Genomic DNA, 22,110 nt, shown 5'->3' on the forward strand with positions numbered 1-22,110 from the left:
ACCTTATGACCCAGAAATCCCACTTCTAGGTAAATACTCAAAAGAATCGAAAGCCAAGACTCAAACATGTATTTGCAGGCCGATGTTCATAGCATCATTATTCACAACTGCCAAAAGATGGAAGCAACCCCAGTGTCCATCAACTAATGAATGGGTAAACAAAATGTGGTACAGACACACAATGGAATATTATTCAGCCATAAAAAGGAATGAAGTTCTGATATGTGCAACACTAATGTATACCTGAAGATAGCATGTTGAGCGAAATAAGCCAGACATAAAAGGACAAATATTGTACAATCTCACTGACACGAAATAATTAAAATAAGGAAACTCATAGAGTCAGAATCTAGAATATAGGTTAGCAGGGGATGGGGTGGGGGCAGGGAACAGGAAGTTAATGCTTAAATTGTAGAGTTTCTAGTTGGAATGAAGGAAAAGTTTTGGTAATGGATGGTAGTGGCACAATATTGTGAATATAATTAACAGCACTAAATTATATATTTGTGGTTAAAAGGGGAAATTTTAGGTTGTATATATGTTAAATTTAAAAAACAAACAATCATGGGATGGTACAATCCAAACAGTGAACCTGAAGATAAACCATGGGCAACTGCTAATAGTACAATGATAAAAACGTGCTTTCATTAATTGTAGGACATGTACCACATTAATGCAACATGTTAATAACAGGGTGGTATACAGGGGAACTTGTATTATATGCATTATTTTTCTAAAAATTTAAATCCTCTAACAAGTAAAAAAGAATACATAAAAATGACCAGATGTAATTGTGTGCTCTAAATCATATATTAATAGTTTGTGAATGATAGGTGGGAATTTCAAGGATAATTTTAACTTGATACAAATTTCATCTCATTTTCTTGGCTTTCTAACGTCATCTTTTCTGAGATGAGATTCCATTAAATCTTACAATATAAATGTAAATAAATGATTAAGTTCCTTTAAAAATATATTTAAATTGTTCACCCTGGAATAAAATGTTTTAAAAAAAGAGCCCCGCGTAAAATTAGTTTTAGTTTAAGACATGGTTGGTGTCACATACATATGAAATTGAAATAATAACACATGTAAATAACACATTTAAAATACATGTGGCAACAGCCTCAAAATTGTTTAACAAAAGTTTTTTAAAGACATAACATTTTCCTGGCAATTGTTCAACGTCATTCACACTACCGAAGAGGTGGAATTGTTAGTCTTTACGGCAACTGTGAGACTGTATATAATTTAAATTTCTGGTCTACAGGTGACTAATAAAAATGTTTGCCAAAGAGATTTAAAGGAAGGCATACTGTGAACTACTTTACTAGATATAATTTAAATAACTTTTTTATTTTATTTTATTTTACACATGCTGACATCTAAGCACAGTGAAACAATGTTTTCCTTTGGGCTGTATTGATTTACCCATGTTGCTACCCTCACTGGAGAACTTTATTCCTTCATGTATCTTCAGTCAATTGTCTAGTACCCTTTCCTTTAACTGGAGAACCCTCTTCATCATCTTGTGTAGGGCCAGAATAGTGGTGTCAAATGCTCTCAGTTTTTGTTTATCTGGGAATATCTTAATCTCCCACATTTTTTAGATGGTTTTACAGGATACAGAATTCTTGGTTGGCAAACTTTTTGTTCTTAGCACTTTAAATGTCATCCCACTGCCTTCTTAGCTCCATAGTTTCTGATGAGAAATCAGCACTTAACCTTATCGAGGTTCCCTTGTTATATGATGTGCTGCTTCTCTTGTTAGACCTTCAGAATTCTCTCTTCATCTTTGGCTTTCCAGATTTGGATTATAATATGCCACGGTATGAGTCTACTCATATTGGTACACTTGATGGTATCCCACAAGTTCCTCAGGTTTTGTTCACTTTTCTTCATTCTTCCTTCTTTTTGGCTCCTCAGACTGGATGATTTCAATTGTCTTATCTGCAAGTTCTCTGATTTGTCATTCATTTGACAGCTCCAATCTGCTGTCAACCCCCCTTAGGGAATTTTTAATTTTTGTTACTGTGAACTTCAGCTCTGTTTGGTTCCCTTTCATAATTTCGTTCTCTCTACTGATACTCTCTTTGTGTTCATCTACTGTTTTTCTGATTTCCTTTAGCTCTTTGAGAATACTTAGGACAACTTATTTAGTCTTTGTTTGCTATTCCCTAGGTCTGGTCTCCTTACTGATGGTTTCTAATGCTTTAATCTCCTCTGACTTTTTTTAAAATGTTTTGCAACCTTCTGCTAAAAACTGGACATTTTGATATTTTGAAGGATGATCACTGGAATTTAGACTCTGAGGTGTCTGTTCCATAAACTACTGGTATAGCAGAGATTTTCTTGAATGCCAGGAGCTAACTTAAAAAAAAAAAAGGAAGGAAAAAACGAAACTAAGCTTTCCCAGTTGTTGCAGATAGACCTGTGCAACTACTGTTTCAGGGCTTATCTATACAATGAGTTTAGAGAATAGCTGCAAGTCAAAGTGTAGGGACCTCCCTGATCCTTTCTGCCATGAGTCTTGTATTGAGCTTGCTTGTGTGGCCCTCAAATTCTCCTTTTACACAGATACTAAGGTCCTGTGCTCCCTAGGAAAAAACTTTCTCATAGTCCCGGACCATACTGTATGTCCTATAGCCAACAATCCCTTGCCCCCAAAAGCACTACTTGACTGCTCTCCCACAGTGTTCTGTAGGAGAGCTTGGTGAGATGCCTTCTACATGTAGGGCAAATTCCTGGATGGAGAGACCTTTAGGTCACCACCAGATAGACTGGGCCAGACATTCAAGCTACCAGTAAGTGCATAAGGGTTATTCTTCCTCTGGAACTGCGACCAAGGATCTGCACTGGAGGCATGGGTCAGCTGTTGGGTCAGTCAGTGAGGGGTGGGCAAGGAGCCAGACAGGACACCATCACATCCTATAGCTTTTAGCAGCCTTTTGTTTGGTTTGGTTCTTGTCCTGTAAATGCAGTCCTTTCATTGTTTTCTGGAGCTTTGAGAAAGATGTTTCTCCCAGTTCTTTCTAGTTGTTCAAAGCTTCTGTAGGGAGCTGGATTACTGAGGCATCTAACGCCATTATCTTGATCTATGTTTGCTAATAGTTTAATTTCAATAAAATAATTAACCAAGAAGACACTACTTTTCAGGAATGAAAATATACTGTATTCAGTGTAGAATGAAATTTGCTTTATTATTTTAAAAAGGTTAATTTACTCAAACATAATTATCATACCTAGATCATAAATACATTTTATTTAGTCGTTACAAAATTCAGATTGTCAAAAATTATCATTGTACTTCAGAAAATACAGTTTTCTGCTTACTTCTCTCAGCTCAGTTATTTTGGTTATGTAATTTATTTCTTTAAAAAATGAGTGCTTGATATATTAAGTCTTAGCATTATAATTTAACACTCACCATTAAACACCTCATTAAATTCTCCAGGAGGGGCATGAATGATGAATTTTGCTGCTATACGCACCTAAAATAGAAATGAAGATATAAATGTTCCATAGCAGAAGCCTATGCTAAAATAACCAGAAAATATGCAAAATTATAATTTCTAAGCCTTACTGAAAATGGTTTAAGATTTTTAAGATAGTGACATTGCTTCTCTTGTCACTTAAGTTTACTATTTTAATCACAAAATAATCACAATAAGTTGGCTAAATTTAGAATAAAATAAAAAATTTAGAACATTTGAGGATTCAAAGCTGCCTAAAGGTAAAACATTTTCTTAGAAGCAAATTTCTTCTTTTAGAAAAAATTATCAACCAAGAAAATTCACATGTGTAAAGAAGTAAGTTTTGTTTAGGTACAATGAAGAAAACAGATATATGTATATTCATAAAATTACAAATTAGTGAAAAACATAAAGGAAGAGGGGAAGAAAGGTCTGAGTTCAAAAGACTTAACGTGAGATCTGATGGGATCTTCTATAAGTTGAAGCAGTTTTTCTGAAACTGTGCTACTTGGTCAAACAACATCAGCAGCATGAGTGATCTTGTTAAAAATGCAAACAGAGCCCAGAACATACTAGTCAAGCTTTCCATATGATTTTTATGCTCATCCAAGTATACCATGAATTAACGGACCATCCTTGTCATAAACAAAAACTTTCATTCATTTTCATATTTGTTACTTTACTTGAGTTATCACTGCTTTGATATGGAAACTAAAATTTAATGGAAAGAAAAGGAAATGTTATCTATGTTATGTTTAGGTTTATATTGTATTCATTAAGTGCATACATTTAAATACACATAAGGTTTTCAGAGCACAGAGACAGATAAAAAAGATTAGTACAGTATATATGGCTAGGTGAAGATTTCCTAGTTAAGAGGCACATGTGTGACAAGGCCTGAAAAACGCTAGAAAATGATTTTTAAAAAAGGACATTACATACCTATCATAATGGCTAAAACCCCAAATACTGACAACAACAAATGCTGGAGAGGATGTGGTTCAACAGGAACTCTCATTCACTGCTGGTGGGGATGCAAAATGGTACAGCCACTTTTTGGAAGACAGTTTAACAACTTCTTACAAAGTGAAACATAGTTTTACCATATGATCTATCTAGCAATCACACTCCTAGGCATTTTCCCAAATAAGGTGAAAACTGATGCCCATACAAAAACCTGCACATGAATGTTTACAGCAGCCTTATTCATCATTACCAAAATCAGAAGCAACCAAGATTCAATAGGTGAATGCATAAACAAATGGGTAGATTCATATGGCAGAATACTATTCATCGATAAATGAGCTACCAAACTAAGTGAAAGAAGCCAGCATGAAAAAGCTACCTACTATACAATTCCAACCATATGACATTCCTGAGAAGGCAAAACTAGAGACAGTAAAAAGACCAGTTATTGCCACAGGTTCAGTGGTAGAGGGTAGGGATAAACAGGTGGACCACAGAATATTTTTACGGCAGTGAAACTATTCTGTATGATACTATAATGGTAGCTATCTGATATTAAGCATTTGTCAAAACCCATAGAACTGTACAACACAGAGAGTGAGCCCTATTGCATACTGTGGACTTGAATCATAATGTATCAATCAATACTGGCTCATCAATTATAACAAATGTACCATACTAATGCAAGATGTTAATAATAGAGGAAACTGGGGGGTGGAGGCATGGAAGAGAGAGTAAATGCGAGCACTCTACATTCTGTGAAATTTTTCCGTAAAATGTTAAAACTGTTCTAAAAAAAGTCTATTTACAAACAGACAAACAAAACAAAATGAAGTTTTTGTAGCCTGGAACACTAAAATTCTGAAGCAAAATCTACGATTGTTGTTGGACACCAATGATACATACAATAATGATAATGATAGTAACAAAAATACTGTTATTTAAATTAGTGCTTACCAAGTACTTTATATGGATTATGTCATAGACTCTTTACAACCCTATAAGATAGTTACTGTTATATTTTCATATTTTATAGATGAGGTAACTGAAGCAGAGGAGGTTAAGAAACCCAGTCTGATTCCTGAACCTATACTTTTTTTTTTAATCTTCATTTTATTGAGATATATTCACATACCACGCAGTCATACAAAACAAATCGTACTTTCGATTGTTTACAGTACCATTACATAGTTGTACATTCATCACCTAAATCAATCCCTGACACCTTCATTAGCACACACACAAAAATAACAAGAATAATAATTAGAGTGAAAAAGAGCAATTGAAGTAAAAAAGTACACTGGGTACCTTTGTCTGTTTCCTTCCTTCCCCTATTTTTCTACTCATCCATCCATAAACTAGACAAAGTGGAGTGTGGTCCTTATGGCTTTCCCAATCCCATTGTCACCCCTCATAAGCTACATTTTTATACAATTGTCTTCGAGATTCATGGGTTCTGGGTTGTAGTTTGATAGTTTCAGGTATCCACCACCAGCTACCCCAATTCTTTAGAACCTAAAAAGGGTTGTCTAAAGTGTGCGTAAGAGTGCCCACCAGAGTGACCTCTCGGCTCCTTTTGGAATCTCTCTGCCATTGAAGCTTATTTCATTTCCTTTCACATCCCCCTTTTGGTCAAGAAGATGTTCTCCATCCCACGATGCCAGGTCTACATTCCTCCCCGGGAGTCATATTCCACGTTGCCAGGGAGATTCACTCCCCTGGGTGTCTGATCCCACGTAGGCGGGAGGGCAGTGATTTCACCTTTCAAGTTGGCTTAGCTAGAGAGAGAGGGCCACATCTGAGCAACAGAGAGGCATTCGGGAGGAGGCTCTTAGGCACAATTATAGGGAGGCCTAGCCTCTCCTTTGCAGCAACCGTCTTCCCAAGGGTAAAACCTATGGTAGAGGGCTCAACCCATCACACCACCAGTCCCCTATGTCTGTTGAACCTATACTTTTGATCACTACATTATGCTGCTTCTCAGACTTAAAATAGTTTTGATAGAACATGTAAAGTACTCAAACCTAAAGATGAACATGGCAGAATGTGATAGTGTAACTACCACACAACTGCCTCAATATACATATCATATGTCAATAGTAACAACTTGGGTGAAATGGACAAATTCCCTGAAAGACACAAAACCGAAGATCATTGGAGAACTTCTGAAGAAAAAGATAACCTGAATAGTCAATTAAAGAAATTGAATTTATAGTTAAAAGGCTTTCAACAAAGAAAACTCCAGGTTTGCTTCAACAAAACATATAAGGAAGAAATAACAGCAATTCTACATAATTTATTCAATAACAGAATTGAGAAAACTCCTTCCAATTCATTTTAAGAGGATAATATTATCTGGATTATATATTAATCAAACCAGCCAAAAAACAAGGAACACGTCTCACAGACCCAAATCTCTCATAAGCATAGATATAAAAATGCTCAATGAAATATTAGCAAATTGAACCCAACAATACATCAAAGAATAATACATTATGACTAAGTGAGGTTTATCCTAGAAACACATGGCTGTTTTAATATCTGAAAATCAATGAAAGCAACTAAAGAAAAACTATATTATCATCTCAAAAGATGCAGAAAACTTCTTCAACAAAATTCAACATTCAATCATGATGAAAACTCCCAGCAAACTAAGAAAAGGGAAAGACCTTAAGCTGATAAAAAGCATCTACAAAGAGCCAACAACTAACAGTATCTTTAATGATGAAAAAAGTGAAAAAATCAGGAGAAAGCCGATGTTAGTTTCTGCAACTCCTATTCAACACTGTACCAGAGGTCTTAGCAAGTGTAATAATGCGAGAAAAGAAATGAAAGGCAGACATAATGTAAAGTTAAAGACAAAACTTTCTATTCGCAGAAAACATGACTGCCTACAATGAAAATCTCAAGAAATCTTTAAAAAAGCTAACAGAAATAGTAAAGGAGTTCAACAAGATTGCAGGATACAAGGTCAATATTAAAAAAAAAACTTCAGTTCTATATATTAGCAATGAATAACTAGAAACAAGTTAAAACAACTATCATTTCCAATAGCATACATTCAGAAAAACAAAACATGTAGGTATAAACCTAACAAAATATGTACAGGACTAAAATGCTGAAAACTATAAAATACTGATAAAAGAAATGAGAGCTAAATAAATGGAAGGGGATGCTATGTACATGAATTGGAAGACTCAATATTGTGAAGGTGTCAAGTTTCCCCAAAGTGTTCTACAGATTCAATGCAATAGCAATGAAAATCCAAGCAGGATTTTTTTTTTTTCGTATATGTCAAAATAAGCTGAATGTGCTGGTTTGAAACTGTTATATACCCCAGGAAAGACTACATTATTTAATGCAATCTTGTGAGGGCAGACTTATTATGGGTGGGATCTTCTGATTAGGTTGTTTCCATAGAGGTATGATCCACCGAACCATGGATGAGACTTTTGATGAGATTATTTCCATGAAGGTGTGACCCTGCCTATTCAAGGTGGGTCTTGATTAGTTTACTGGAGTCCTTAAGAGAGCTCAGGGACTGATACAGATTCCAGATGCTTGGAGATGCAGACAGAAAGACATCCGGAGATGCTAAGCTAAGAGATGAAGCCTAGAGTTTGCCCTGGAGAAGCTAAGAGAAGAAATCCCAGATGCTTAGGGAGAAATGCCCTGGGAAAACAAAGATGCACAGGAACTGAGAGAGAAAAGCTAAGAAAGACAGAAGCCCAGAGACATTATGGAGAAAGCCATTTTGAAACCAGAACCCGGGAGCAAAGATCAGCAAACACCAGCCACGTGCCTTCCCAGCTGATAGGTGTTCCTGAAGTCATCAATCGGCCTTTCTTCAGTGAAGGAATCCTCTTGTTGATGCCTTAATTTGGACATTTTTATGGTCTTAGAACTGTAAATCTGTATCCTAATAAATCTCCTTTATAAAAGCAAATCCATTTCTGGTATTTTGCATAATGTCAGCTTTAGCATATCTGGCACCAGAAGGAAAAACACAGGATAAAAACTGGGAAATTTTAAAAAAATTTCCACAGGAAGCAAAGAACTAGGATAGCCAAACAATTGTGAAAGAGGAGGCTGGAGGACCCATGCAACCTGATTTCAAGACTTGTAAAGCTATAGTCATCAAGACTTAATTATTGTTGAGAACAATCAATGGAACAGAACAGAGAGTTCAAAAACAGACCTACATATATTTGACCTAATGACTTTTTTTTTATTGCGGTAACATACACGTAACATAAAAGTTGTCATTTTAACTATTTGTAAGTGCACAACTCAGTGGCATTAATTACTTTTACAATATTGTGCTATCATCACCACATTCCCAGCTATTGATTTTTGACAAAGTTGCAAAGGCAAGTCAATGGAGAAAAAACATCTTTCAACAAAGGATACTGGAACAATTAAGATATCAATGAGCAAAAAACAAAATAACATAATGAACCTCAACATAAACCTAACACCTTAAACAAGATTAACTAAAAATGGATAGGAGCACTAAATGTAAAATGTAGAAGCAAAAATAAATAAATAAATAAAAATAAAGGAAACAGAAAAAAAAAATCATTATGACCTGGGGTTAGGCAAAAAATTCTTCAACATGATACCAAAATCCTGATCCATTTAAACAGCTTGATAAACTGGACTTCATCAAAATTAAAAACGTTTGCTCTGTGGAAGACACTGTTAAGAAAATGAAAAGACAAGCTACAAACTGGGAGAAAATATGAGTAAATCAGCACAGGACTTGTATCCAGAATATATACAATCAACAAAGGACTTGTATCCTGAATATATAAAGTACTCCCAAAGTTCAACAGTAGCCCCTAACCCTTTCAAGATGGTGGACTGAGATGCTTCAGGTGTCTATCACCCACAGAAGCTTTAAACAACCCAAAAGAACTGGTAGAAATAACTTTCTTGAAGTTCCTCAAAGTGTACAGTAACAAGGCAAGCACTGAATCCATGAAAGAGTCATGTAAAAGCTGTAGGATCTCATAGCCCCCTGGTAGGCCCCTACCCCATTCCTCACCAGCTTGGCAAAAAGCTGGCCTGTGCTCCCAGTGCAGATCCCTGGTCCCAGTCTAGAGAAAGCGGAGTAACAATCAGGCACATACTATGACCATGCATGTGTGGCCCAATTTGTCTGGTGGTAGCCTGAGGAACTCACTGTCCCAAAATCTGATTTGGGTGTAGAAGGCAGCTTACTGCAAGTGCTGGAGAGGATGTGGAGAAAAAGTTACACTTATTCATTGTTGGTGGGAATGTAATGGTGCAGCTGCTCTGGAAGGCAGACTGGCGGTTCTTCAGAAAGCTAAGTACGAAATTGCCATATGATCCAGCAATCCCATTACTAAGTATACACTAGGAGGAACTGAAAGCAGGGACACAAACATTCATTTTCACACTCATGTTTATAGTGGTATTATTCACAATTGCCAACAGATGGAAACAGCCCAAATGTCCATCAACTGAGGAGTGGATAAACAAACTGTGGTATATAATTACGATGGAATATTATGCAGCTGTAAGACAGAAAAAAGTCATGATGCAAGTAACAACACAGATGAAACTTGAGGACATTATGTTGAGTGAAATAAGCTAGAAACAAAAGGATAAATACTGCATGGTCTCACTAATATGAACTACCTATAATGAGCAAACTCTGAGAGTAAAATCTGAGAACACAGGTATCAGGATATAGAAAGAGGATCGAGATTGGGTATTTGATGCTTAAGGAGTACAGAATGTTTAACAAGATTGATTGTAAAAGTTCAGAAATGGATAGCATGATATTGTGTGGTGGTAGCACAACATGATAAGTCTAATGAACAAAGCCGAATGTGAACACGGTTGGAAGAGGAAAGCTAGGGGCATGTATGGCACCAGAAGGAAAGACAGAGGATAAAAACTGGGATTGCATAACTTAGTGAAACCAAAGTGGACAATGATGGTGGTTAACTGTACAAATATAAGAAAGTTTTTACATGAACGAGAATAAGTGTATGTCATTATCACAAGGGATGGTATATGGAAAAAGTACAATTAATGCAAACTAGGGTCTCTAGTTACCAGTGACATTATAATATCCTTTTATTAAGTGTAACAAAGGCAATATACCAAAGCTAAATGTCAATAAGAGGGGGATAAAAGGGAGGGGGATGGGATTTTTTTTCCTTTTCTTTCTTTTCGGAAGAAGTAGAAATTTCTCACATAGATGTGATTATATCATGCTACCATAATTTTTTAGAATAAAAGACACTTATTATTCAGTGAGTAAGAAATTAAAGCATATCTTTAGAAATAAGAAAATTGATACTCTAGCCCACTGTCAAACTGCCACTTTAATAAAAGATGTATTTTAACACCCACTATCATCAAGAACTGTGGAGTAAAAACAAAATCAAACAAAACAGGAAACTGTAGTATATACTCTGTATCTTATCAGTAATTTAAAATAACCTAAAGAGCAAGTAATGTGATCCAAGATAATTAATGGGGGGTGGGTATCACAAAATTTGGTTTACATTTAAAAAGTATGAACAAAATCACTAAATCTATCTTCAATTTGAAAAAATCTATAGTAATTATTCAAGATTAACCTTCTCTTTGCTGATGACTTCTTATGACATTAACTTTTGTGATCACCTCTTTTTTAAAAAAGTTTTTCTTGCATTTATTTCTGCTTTTATTAGTTATGAGTTAATTTCTATGTAAGGTGTGAGGGGGTGAGGCTCTTTTTTTTTTTTCTTTCGGCTTATGGCTGTCTAACTGCTCAGCACCACAGCACCATTTGTTGACAATCCTTCTGTTAAATTGCTTTCGCACCTTTTTCAACAATCAGTTGGTCATCCGGATCCAGCTGTGTGATCTATTTCTGTGTTCTCCATCTGTTCCACTGATCTGTGTTATCTATTTTTCTGCCAATACCACAATTTCCTGATTACTGTAGTTATACAGTAGGCCTCATTTTGGGTAGAGTGGTAACTCCCACTTTATTCTTTTACATCTTTATTATAGCTACTCTAGAGCCTGTATCTTTCCATAAATTTTAGAATAAGCTTGTCTATGCCTTAAAAAAAAACAGAACAAAACAAACCAAAAAAACAAACTTTGCTGGATGTTAACAGAAATTCTATTAAACCCATAAACCAATTTGGGAAGAACTGACATCTTTACTATCGCCTTCCAATCTATGAACAAGGTATGTATCTCCATTTATTTAAGTCTTCTTTGATTTTTGATATTATGACCAGAATTTTGTAGTTTTCAGCTTTCAGATCTTGTTTCATTCTCTTTGGAGTGACTATAAATGGTACTATTTCAAATTTCAGTTTCTATGTGGTCATTGTCAGTATGCATGTGGTGGTTTGGACTGTATGTACCCCAGAAAAATATGTTCTTAAAGTTAATCCACTCCTGTGGGTGTAAACCCATTGTAAGTAGGACAATTCACTGAGGATACTTCAGTTAAAGCGTGACTCATGATCATTCAGGATGGGTCTTAATCCTATTACTGGAGTCCTTTACAAATAGAATGAATAGAGAGAGAGAAAAAAAAAAGAAAGCACTGAAATCTGGAAAAAAAGGGAGAAACCAGCAGACACCACGTGACTTGCCATGTGGCAGAGGAGCCAAGGATCACTGGAAGCTGGTCTTGGGGAAGAAAGCATTGCCTTGATAATGCTTTGGACATTTACCAGACTCTAACCCTGAATGAATAAATTCCCATTGTCTAAGCTGAAATATTTCATGGTATTTGCTTTCAGCAGCCAAAGAAACTAAAATAAGGTTAAAATTCAATTTCTGTGCCCAACAATATGATTTCATAATTACTATTTTACATAATTGACTTTTTAATCAATTTACAAAAGAAAAAATATATTAACACTGTCTTATAAAAGACAGTATAATTACCTATGAAGTTACTTTACTGGTGTTCTTTGTTTCCTGGTATGGGTTTGAGTCATCTCCTTTCAACCTCAAAATCTTCTTTAGTGTTTTTTGTAAGGTAGGTTTGCCAGAAATGGACTCGCATTCTTTTTTATCTGGGAATGTCTTTATTCACCTTTATTTTTTGAAGAATAGTTTTCATGGATATATAATTCTTGGTTGACTTTTTTCTCTCAGCATCTTGAATACATCATCATTCTGTTTTCTGGCCTCCACTGTTTTTGATGATATATCAAATGCCAGTTTTATTGTGGTTATCTTGTAAGTAATGAATTGCTTTTCTTTTGCTGCTTTCAAGAACTGCTCTTCAACTTTCAACAGTCGACCATGATATATGTAGGTGTGAGAACCTTTGTGTTTATCCTTCTTGGAGTCTGCTGAGCATCTTGGATGTGTAAACCCTTTTCCCCAAATTTGGAAAGTTTTTGGCCAATATTTCTTTAAATGTTTGTGTGGGATGAACGCATTTTGTATACGGAAAGGTAATGTCATTTTGGGGTCCAGGGGGTGGAATGTGCCAGTTTGAATATATTGTGTCCCCCAAACGCCATTATCGTTGATGTAATCTTATGTTGGCAGATGTTATCAGTGTTGATTAGACTGTAATTCTTTGAGTGTTTCTATGGAGATGAGCCCCACCCAGCTGTGGGTGATGACTCCGATTGGATAATTTCCATGGAGATGTTGCTCTGTCCATTTGGGGTGGGTCTAAGTTAAGTCCTGGAGCCATATAAATGAGCTGACGGACAGGGGGAACTCAGTGCAGCTGTGAGTGACGTTTTGAAGCTGAGCTACAACCAAGAGAGACCCTTTGAAGAAAACACAGCAGCTACAGATGAGAGACAGTTTGAAGACGGCCTTTGAAAGCAGACTCTTGCTCCAGAGAAGCCAAGAGAGGAACGCTGAGAGAGGACAGATATCCCAAATGCAACTAAGAGTGACATTTTTGAGGAACTGCAGCCTAGAGAGGAACGTCCCAGGAGAAAGCCATTTTGAAACCAGAACTTGAGAGGAGATGCCAGCCACGTGCCTTCCCAGCTAACAGAGGTTTTCCGAACACCACTGGCCATCCTCCAGTGAAGGTACCCGATTGCTGATGTGTTTCCCTTGGACACTTTATGGCCTTAAGACTGTAACTGTGTAACCAAATAACCCCCTTTTATAAAAGCCAATCCATTTCTGGTGTTTTGCATTCAGGCAGCATTAGCAAACTAGAACAGCTTTCTCTGCCACTTTCTTTCTCTCCTCTCATTCTGGGATATCCACTAAGTGTGTGTTGGTATATATAATGCCACAGATCTCTCAAGCAGCGTTCATTTTTATTCTTTTCTTTGTGTTCTTTAGAGTGGATAATCTCTGATCTAGCTACCATTTTACCCACTCTTCTTTTATTTTTTACTTCCAGATCAAATCTGTGGAGTCCCTCTGGTGAATTCTCATTTCAATTATTGTAATTTTCAATCACAGAATTTCCATTTTTTTCAATAATTTTTCTCTCTTTCTTGATATTCGTTATTTGATGACACACTGTCACCATATTTTACTTTTTAGTTCCTTAAATATGGCTTCCTTTAGTCCTTTGAACATATATTTGATAGCTGTTTTGAATTATGTCTGCTAAGTCTACCATTTGGGTCCCTCAAAGACAGTTTCTACTGACTGCTTTTTCCCGTGTATGGGTCACATTTTCCCGTCCCTTTACATTCCTTGTTAGAAACTGGACATTTTAGTTAATATATTTTAGAAACAATGGTTTATGATCCTCTCCCAGTGTGGGGTGATGGTTGTTCCTTTCTGTTTACTTGTACAGTAACTTGCTTGGACTAACTCTATGAAGTCTGTTTCCCCTACAGTGTGTGTTCTCTGATGTCTCTGCTTAGTTTTTTGCTTTTAAAATTCTTGCTTTTGTATTTAAACCTGGCTTCCTAGGATTCTCCCTTGGGTCGCATAGCTTAAAGATTAGCCAATAATTAGTGAAAGGCGGTGCTTAAACACCTTGAGTCAATAAGGCTCATACCCTTTGTCTATGGGTTTGTGTGTGGCTCAGGGAATGCAATCTTTACAGTTCAGGCATATTACAAGTCAGTCTGAGCTTTTACTTTCTGTGTTTGCAAATTCTGAAGTTCAGCCAGGGTTGCACAGGGCATATGCACAGCCTTCCAGAACATGAGGGGTAAGTGGGATCTTAGGCAAGGATCTCTTGGCTGGCTGCCGTGTTTCCCAGGTCTCCTAGTCAGATTTCAGGTTTGTTTATTATTTTGTTGCTTGCCCCAAATGGTATTGTGAAAGTGTCGCTTGTCCCAAACAGGTTAACGGCAACCTGGCCTTCCCTGACTGTTGCCACTGAGATTGATACAGTTTTTGACAAAGCCCCTGGGCGTGGAATTTTCTACTCTTTTTCCAAAAACGACAGCCTCTTCAGGGCAGGGCAGCTTAGGTGCCTCCCTAGAACTTCATAACATAAAGATGTTGCTGGGGTGGTGGTGGTGGTGGTAGTGGTGGTGGTGGTGATGATGGGAGCAGGCCAAGGCAAAAACATCAGATTCCCACTGCTCTTACCAAGAGTCAGTAGATTTTCTTGGTTAAGAAAAAAAAAAAGCCTTTCAATTTGTTAATTGCCTTTGGTCAATTTTCAGAGCCTTTAAATAATTGTTTTCTGACAACTCTGTCCAGTTTTATTGTTGTTTTTATGGGAAGAGAATTTGCCTAGCTCCTCACCCATTCCAGAAGTCTTGTCCCCTGATGACCTTTTACATATTTATGTACTCATGTCTATAATGCCTTTTTGTAACATTTTGTGGTCTTTTTTGAAAAAATCTTTGTCCTTTTAGTAATCTTTTTTTGATTCTTGTTTTACACTCAGTTTTAAAGAGCTTCTTCCCTATTTATCCATTAAACAATATAACTTCCATCAGTATAAGAAATAAAAACATATTTATTTGTATGAAAGAGCATGCATATAAAATTGTGAAGGTAGAGAGGTGTTTTTAATTTTAATAGTATCAGAAATAACAGTATCAATAGCTATCTGTAGCCACACCTATCAGTATGCAGTAGCATGATGGTGGTGATAAATGTATGTTAGGGGAATGACACAAAGACACATTGTATATTTAAGTCTCTGAGGATAAAATTTCAGCGTCTTTTTAAAAAATTTTAAGCAGTTTTATTGAGATATATATTCACATAATCATACAATCCATTCAAAATGTACAATCAGTGGTTCATAATATCATCACCTAGCTGTGCATTCATCACCAGAATTAATTTTAAAACATTTTTATTACTCCAGAAAAAAAAAAAAGGAAAAAAACCTCCAACACATCCCATACCCCTTATTCCCCTCTATTACTGACCCCTAGCATTGGTGTGGTACATTTGTTACTGTTGATGAAAGAATATTAAAATATTACTGTTAACTACAGTCCATAGTTTGCAATAGGTGCAATTTTTTTCCCAATTACTCCTCTGTTACTAACTCCTTGTAAAAGAGATGTATATTTGTTCTAGTTCTATATCAATGAAGGGTGTGGCTTCCACAATGAGAGAATTCAATCAGGTGCATTGAATCCAATCAGTTGAAGACTTTTAAGGGAGAAGAGAGAGAACTTTCATTTCTTCTTCAGCCAACCAGCCTCTCCTGGGGAGCTCATCAAAGACCTCCATTGGAGTTGCCAGCTTGCTGCATGCCCTACAGAATATGGACTCGTGCATCCCTACAGTTGCGTGAGACTCTTTTATAAAATCTCATATTTACAGATAATTCCTGTTGGTTCTGTTTCCCTAGAAAACCGTAACTAATACACAGACCCAAGATGCAAGGGAGATAAGTAATTCACATGGCTAAACTATTTCTGATTACTGAAAGTCACACAGGTATCTACCAATTGACACAGGAGACAAACGGGATAAAAAAAGCAGCAAAGGAGGACAGTAAGACAAAGAAAGCTAAACTTCTATGGCAACATAATAACTACCAGAACTATTTTAAAAAGTTAAAATTGATTGTTAACAATTAGGCAAAAAAGCAACTAAGGTAAAAACTGACTTTTTAACAATGATTATTAGAAAATAAAGTGAACTAACAAGAGAGAAAGTACATGCTAAAGAATAACCTAAATGAAGAATACAAATTTCTTAAAGGTAAAGAGTACAAACATGAGAATGATAAGAAAATATTAAAGGCTAAGACAATACTGACACCAATCTGGACAGCAATTTTGTGAAGAAATGTCTGTGGATAATGAATTTAAATCTCATGTGCTAAATTCTGTCAGTGGATAACCAGATATACCAATATCTAGCAAAAGTTATTCATTAATCCTTCTATATTATCCCATTTTAACAGTCATTATGTATAACCATTTAATCCTAATGTTATTTGGTAAATAATTTTAAAATGTTAACTAAAGTCTGTGTGATTTCAGAGTTTCTCTGAAATGATATTTCAAAGTAGAATATACAAATTTTCGGTTATCATGGAATTTTCTCACTTTTATCTAATATCTTAATATATAAACTAGGGAACACTAAAACATGTCAATCAAGTTTGAAAGACCAGTCCACATTTACTGTCCCTACTTCCTTACCACATATCTTTAATTTTTTATGATCTAGTGTGTGCCATCTACTAAACTGTTTCTCAAAGATGACTGCTTAGTCCCTGTGCCAGTCTGAATATATTATGTCCCCCCAAACACCATTATCTTTGATGAAATCTTGTGTGGGCAGACTTATCAGTGTTAATTAGATTGTAATTCTCTGAGTGTTTCCATGGAGATATGCCCCACCCAACTGTGGGTGATGACTTTGATTGGATAATTTCCATGGAGGTGTTGGCCCACCCATTGAGGGTGGGTCTGAATTAAATTACTGGAGCACTATATAAGCTCAGACAAAAGGAGCAAGCTTGCTACAGCCAGGAGGGACACGTTGAAGAATGCACAGAAGCTGAGAGAGTAGCTGCAGATGAGAGACAGTTTGAAGACAGCTGTTGAAAGCAGACTTTTGCTCCAAAGAAGCTAAGAGAGGACAAATGCCACAAGAGCAACTGAGAGTGACATTTTTGAGGAACCGCAGCCTAGAGAGGAACATCCTAGGAGAAAGCCATTTTGAACCCAGAACTTTGGAGCAGATGCCAGCCACATGCCTCCCAGCTAACAGAGGTTTTCCAGACACCATTGGCCATCTTCCAGTGAAGGTACCCGACTGTTGATGTGTTACCTTGGACACTTTATGGCCTTAAGACTGTAACTGTGTAACCAAATAAACCCCCTTTTATAAAAGCCAATCCATTTCTGGTGTTTTGCATTCTGGCAGCATTAGCAAACTAGAACAGTCCCTAAATTAAAAAATCTATACAGTGCCATTTACCATCGCCATCATCTTTCAATTCTTTTCTATGCCTGGACTCCTTCAAACAGTATTCTCTAGGTAAGTAATTCTTACCCTCGTTTAAACAGTAATTCTCTAGGTCAGCAATTCTTACCCTGGTTACATACTACAACCATCTAGCAAGATTTTAATAAGATTCCAAAGATTCTGTTTTAATTGCTCTGGGATAGAATCTGAGTATTTGATTTTTTTTAAAGCTCCCCAGGTGATTCTAATGACTAAGTTTATCCACTTAGATAACCTAAGTAATTCTGGGGTCCCTATTCTTTCTCCACACTTGAAATATAAGCATTCTTCTCCCTCTTTTCTATATTCTGTTTTGGATTGACTGGGCAATCTCTTGGCTTCAATTGCTGTCTCTACGCAACAAAGTTCTATTTTTCTACCCTGACTCCTGATCACTCTTTTGAGCACATGTCCCATTTTGACAAATATTGACTAGCATCTCAATATAATGATGCTCAAAAGTGGACTAAATATCTTTCCTAAACCAGCTTTTTTCCATCCTGCGCTCCTTCTCTAATAAAGATGATACCATTCTCCTAACCATCCATTCTTGAAACCTCTTGAGTGACCTCTCTGGCAATAATCTCCTACTGATCATTCCCAATGTGACTTCCCTAACATGCACACCTTTTTTTCTGCTCACCCTGCTACCTTCCTACCTCCATTTCCTCTTTTCTATTCAATGTTAGTCATCGTCAGATTAATCTTCCTGGAAGTATTACTATGACTATATTCCACTCTTTGTAAAAAAAAAAAAAAAAAAAAAACCACACCATTAATTATGCTCCATTAAAAACTGTGTAGTAAAAAAACAAAAAAACTGCATTGTTTCAAACCTATACCACGAAGAAGCCTGCCACAATCTCCCTTTAACCTATGGGCTTGAACAGAAGATGAGCTAGGCAAAGCAAGCATACCCCATTTCCATTCCTTAATTCTGCTGTTGTCATCAGAATGTCCTTTCTCCAACTCAAGCATGAATCCTTCCAGGTTCAGCTCAATGATATAGTCTCTAATTGCTCTATCACCTTGTTTTATTTAAAGAAGGTATTATTCTCTTCTGAACTGACACAGCACTTTTTTGTGTGGCTTTATCACAGATACTTAAGAACAAAATCACTGCAATGGCTACAAGGCCCTACAAAATTTGGCCTTTTCCCTTACTCACTCCACTCCAGCTACATAAGGCCAGTTGTTCTTTCTTGGATACAACAGATAAACTTTTTCCTCAGTGTCTTTGTGTTCTTGCTGTTCATTCTGCCAGGAATATTTCCTCCAGATATGAGAATGGCTCACTCCCTCACTTCACCTTCACTATGAGGCCTAACTGCCCTATTTAACACTGTGACCACACTGATCTCCTTTCCTTTTCCCCAAACAATTCCTCTTCTCTGCTTCCTTTTCCTCTATGACATTCATTATTATATAACATTCTACATATTTTTCTTATTTACTTTTTCTTCCTACTATAACACAAGCTCCATTAGGGAAGAGACTTTTGCCTATATCCTGCTACAGGAGTGCCTAGAATGGTGCCTGGTACAAAGCAGGCTCTCAGATATTTGTTGAATAAATGAAGATTTTATCTCCCTTCAAGGCAGGATAATTATTGCCCCTGCCCCTTACTGTGCACTTAATGAATGGTTATTGATTATGTGTTGAATAAATCTATATGCAAGAATATGCAAGAATAAATCTATATGCAAGAATATGCAAGAATAATAAACTCCCTTGTATGATTAGGGAATAAAGTATTTTCAATGAAATGAACCTTTGTAAGAATTATCACTACAGCAATTCTTTATGTAGACTGTTAATTTTCAAATATCCTACATTAAAAAACAAACAAACAAACAAAACCACAAAAACTTAGCCCAATATAAAGAGGTTTGGAATATGGTTTCTGGAACCAGACTGAACTGGATTAGATTTTTACCTCTACTACTCATTAGCTGTGTGACCCTGGGCAAACAAATGATAATATTAGATACTATTAGCAATAGTAGATAAGAAGTATATTTGCATTAGCACAGTCCCTGCATTCTTAAAAATAGCTCTGTAACACAGACAGATGCATGTAGCATGTCAGTTTCTTTGTGCTCCACAGTGATATAAGGGTGGCATATGCCCATGCATTTCTGTCTTGCTTTCAGTGCATTTACTACTCATACAATGATATCTTTCTTCTTCACGTGGAAATCACCCCTTCCTCTTCTGCTTGACCCTGCTCACTTTGAACACCAGTGATAACAGCATAGGAGAAAAAGCTCAATTCCAAATTGCATGGTATGAACTTGTAGTTAGAAGATCTGGGTTTTTGTCTAAGCTCTTAAAATGATCTGTAGCCAAGTTTTAATTTTTTAACTTCTATAAACTTCAATTTTTTATAGGTAAACTAAGAGATGAAATGTATCATTTCTCAATCTTTTAAAACCCTTGCCTGTTTGATAAAATAAAATATCCTCTACAATTATTGGTAGATAATAGTTAGCTACAATTATCTTTATTTTATGAAAGAGAACATGGAGATTGAGAATTGTGATTTAAATGAAGATTTCTGATGAAGTCCAGGACTTTTTACATAGCCATCTACCAATACAGTATCAGCTTTCTATGCTGGGTTGTGTGGCACTGCACATCATGTTAGACAAACAAGTGTAGAAGCCAAACTTTACCAGTGTTGGGAACATATTAATCACAAAACCCAGAAAGAAAACTAATTGTGGCTGAATCCTGTGGAGCACTGGCTCCACATGTATTTTTTTTTTCCTTGTAGTCCTTGCTTCCTCATCTTCTCCAAAGTTTTCCCATATGTAAAAATCGGGATAATAATATGGTTATCCTGATGACTGAGAGAACATATGTTAAAATGCCTGGCATACAGAAGATATAATTTGTTTCTCAACTCTTTTTCTTAAATCCAACTGCTTTTCTCAATCTTATAATCCTTAATCTCTGCAGCACCAGGCACATCTCCTACTTGAAATTCTCTTCAACTTCCTTAGCATGAGCACCTACACTGTGCTAGGTATATAAAACTTCTACTTCAAGGGTCTCATTCTTTGCCTTTTTGTTTCTCTTTCTCCTCTTTTTCATTAAATTAAAGTATTTCCAAAGGTCTTACTCTCCACCTTCTCCTCTTTGCTGTATATGTCTAAATCTTTTTCTCTGAAAGGGCTTATCCCATCTCATAGCATTAACTATTACCCATTGAGAGAATTTCCAAATCTATATATCATCTCTGGGCCACACCTCTTTTCCAGGCTCCACTTCTACATCCCCATATTTGCTAGGCATTTTCACATAAAATCCTGCTAGAATCTCAAACCCAGAATAATAAAAAATAAATTAATGGTAATGTCATTAAGATGGTGCATAAGACATTCCCAGGAAAGTTTCTCCTTAGAGACAGCTAAGTAAAAAGGCAGATTCAACTCGTTTGGAACTCTGAAGGATGAATCTGGGGAAAGACTCCACAAATGATAAATCAAAGGGGGAAAAAAAAAAAGAGGTAGGAGAACAGCATGGACTTGCTAGCCTGGACCCCTCCCATAACACTTGGTCCTGTATGGTTTAAGAGACACAGTGGCAGTGCTTGTGCCTGGGCACCTCTTGCTGTGACTGCTAACCACAGAGCCACTGCAACAAAGACTTAAGAGTCCCACAGAAATTCACACAGACCTAAGGTGGGGCCCTAGTAGTCAGCATGCATGTACATACAAAGTAGTCCTCCCAAAACTAGAGTGACCTGTGGCAGAACTATTGGGAAGCTCTGCATACCCCCATACTAGTCCCTAAATGTTGGTGCCCTCAAACAAAAAACTTGGTTGTTTCTGAACACTGACCTCAAATGGCTCCATGGGCTGGGATCCTCTAAAGTGAAAAGCCGCAAATAAGGGGGAAACTGAACCAATGTAAAGAAAGATGGGGAGGACTCGGGCAAGATGGCGGCATAGAGAGGAGTGGAAGCTAAGTAGTCCCCCTGGAACAACTACAAAAAACCAGAAACAACTAGTAAATAATCCAGAATAACTGCGGGGGGGACAAATGAGACCATCCATTCATCATACACCAACCTGAATTGGGAGGAATGCCCGAGAACACAGCATAAAATCTGTAAGTAAAACCTGCGGAACCAGGTCGGGAGACCCCCTCCCCCATAGCCCGAGCTGCAGAGCCGCGTGGTGCCACAGAGAAGCTCTCTCCCAGCAAGCGAATATAGCTCAGCTGAGCTCCAACTGGGGTTTTAAGTAGCGAGTGTGAACTGCTCACTACAGGTATGCAGCCCCAAAAAACAGACAGG

The 22,110-nt window shown here is 36.8% G+C and overlaps 1 protein-coding gene across 1 annotated transcript in view; it reads right to left on the reverse strand.

Moving 5' to 3' along the window:
- The window catches only part of CAPZA2 (capping actin protein of muscle Z-line subunit alpha 2), a 71,452-nt gene that overhangs the window by 27,671 nt on the left and 21,671 nt on the right, over nt 1-22,110 (reverse strand). Inside the window, exon 2 of the mRNA XM_037836323.1 lies at nt 3,428-3,491. Coding sequence (XP_037692251.1) covers nt 3,428-3,491 — 64 coding nt within the window. The remainder of the gene's footprint in view (nt 1-3,427; nt 3,492-22,110) is intronic.

Source organism: Choloepus didactylus, chromosome 5 (assembly GCF_015220235.1).
Source record: "Choloepus didactylus isolate mChoDid1 chromosome 5, mChoDid1.pri, whole genome shotgun sequence".
Lineage (NCBI taxonomy): Eukaryota > Metazoa > Chordata > Mammalia > Pilosa > Megalonychidae > Choloepus > Choloepus didactylus.